General features: G+C 34.9%; 1 protein-coding gene across 2 annotated transcripts in view; it reads right to left on the bottom strand.

The window, feature by feature from the left end:
• Positions 1 to 295: 295 nt before the first annotated feature.
• LOC119585756 (S-phase kinase-associated protein 1) overlaps positions 296 to 2,181 on the bottom strand; it is a 7,933-nt gene continuing 6,047 nt past the window's right edge. For both annotated transcript variants that reach the window (XM_037934463.1, XM_037934464.1), the window contains exons 3-4: positions 1,459 to 1,634; positions 296 to 1,209 (exon numbers count right to left, since the gene is read on the bottom strand). In XM_037934463.1, the coding sequence (XP_037790391.1) occupies positions 1,000 to 1,209; positions 1,459 to 1,634 (386 nt within the window). In that variant the 3' untranslated portion in view covers positions 296 to 999. The remainder of the gene's footprint in view (positions 1,210 to 1,458; positions 1,635 to 2,181) is intronic.

The following is a 2,181-nucleotide window of genomic DNA, read 5'->3' as shown; positions in this document are numbered from 1 at the left end:
CTAAGATGGTTCAGATTTGAAAATGCTTGAGCAAACATGCTGTTTTAATAACAAAGTAAAAGATCAATGTTTTGCTCAACAGTGCTTGCATGTGATGTCACAGCATATCTTGTATACAGCAAAATGTTTTAAAGAAATATCAGCTTGTATACTAAATAGTTGAGGTATCTTTCACAGTACCTTTACCACAACCAAATGTCAATAACATGTACATACTTGTTATACTATGAATCAGAATGATAATTTGTTAAGTAACATTGACTGTGTATGTGTTATTTGGAGGTTAAAAGAGGACTAGAAAATATGAGGGTTTTATTGAAAATTGAAATGGGAATTGTCATTTACCTAAACTGACACATTCCTTGACAGTTATTTGGTCAACATAAAAGATATAAAACTGTTAAAGGTTTAATAGCATTGCAGATCATCTGATACAAAGTGTCTGAGCTACAGTTTTCCTGCTCAAGCAAAACAAAGTAGATGCCACACGATGAGGAGAAAAAATACACAAAAATAAAACAATAGACAATCAACTTTACCAAATTAAGCTATAATGAGGTAATAATGTTGAAAAGAATAAAAACATATTCATTCATCTCTCTTTTACGTCATAATCTCCTCTAGTAATATATATCAAAAGATACAATGCTTTAAAGTACCACATGATGAGCCCTTACACTGACCTAATGGTATATCTATAATAACATCAGTAAACCACATGATTAGATCAATATATATGCTATCTTCAAAGAGATCAATGCATAACAAGGAAGAGTAAAATAACCTCTACTCTCACAGGTCTACTCTTAATTAAGGAGTGTTGTAAAATAAGGAATAAATAAAGAATTCTTGCATTCTGGCAAAAAAAAGAATTTCCATAAAATATCATGGTTATAGAATTGGCATAACAATGTTCTTTTCCTGCTTTTTTTTTCAGTCTATTTACTATACATAAACCACTTTCTTTATAAACACCTTTTCGGAACTTCCATTTCCTTTTTACTTCTCCTCGCACCACTCATTCTCCTTGCGCACCTGTTCCTCCTCAGAGGGTGTGAAGTCGTTCTTGATGTTAAAGGTCTTGCGGATCTCATCAGGCGTCTTTCCCTTGATCATGTTGGCTACAGTCTTGCACGTCACGTCCAACAGACCCTTGATGTCGAGGTAGTTTGCAGCCAGGATCAACTCAAACAGTGTGCCTTGGTCAACCTAGCAAGAGTTAGGAGGAGATGGATTTTTAATCATGAGTTTTCATATATTCTTGATGAGCAGAGAGATACAGGGATAGAGGGAGAGGGGCCGAAAGAGAACTGGGGTAAATGGAGGGAAAAAGATCAGTGATGGAGAGAGAGTGAAGAAACTGAAGGAAAATGCAGTGACAGAAAGGATGTATTTTAATCATAAGTTGCTACTATTATGTCAGAGGGAGTACAACATGCTTTATGCCCTTGGCAATACCTTCAAGAAATCTGCATCCCAGGAGGAGATATCGTCTGTTCGCTTTTCTTTATTGTCGTCATCATCAGGGAGGGGAGGGTCATCCTTGTGGTATGTGCACCACTGGATCACCTTCTTTAGGATGGCAGCATTTACATTAGGCAGGGGTACCACTTCCTCCTCATCCTCATCCATTCCTGAATGAAAGGTAAGGGAATAAATTGGAAGAAACCATTCACAGACAGAAGTGCCATAACTAAAATTCTTCCTGATTCCCCCTTTATATTTTGAGTAAAATATACCTATACTCTAAGTACATTTATCAACTGTGTTTTCCTTGTCTATTTACAGTAATTCATACTAAATATCTTGTATAATTGTCAAAGATTTCTTATGCTACATAGCTGTGCTAAATGTTTTCTCAAAATATATGCTGTACAGAAGAGATTAATAGCTAACAGACTAATTGTAAATCTTCCAATAATTTCTACAATCACATAATGTCCAATCATTGTCTTCTACATCACTCTTCTATAATGTAAGTTATGTGAAAATACAGCTCACATGCAGAAATTATAAAACCAAGAAAACTCTGGGATTTGGATAAAAAACAGCATATGCACAAAGTCCAAGGATTTTTTAAAGTTTACTAAGCTAATCATCCTTGAAACTTAATGTGTTATTTCAAAAAAGGCTTACAATTTTGAGTCAAACCTCATGGTGACACTAGGTCAAGTTACTGAA

The sequence above is a fragment of the Penaeus monodon genome, chromosome 20, assembly GCF_015228065.2.
Source record: "Penaeus monodon isolate SGIC_2016 chromosome 20, NSTDA_Pmon_1, whole genome shotgun sequence".
Taxonomy (NCBI): Eukaryota; Metazoa; Arthropoda; class Malacostraca; order Decapoda; family Penaeidae; genus Penaeus; species Penaeus monodon.
Note: the sequence above shows the minus strand (reverse complement) of the source record. Positions and strands in the feature narration are given on the sequence as shown.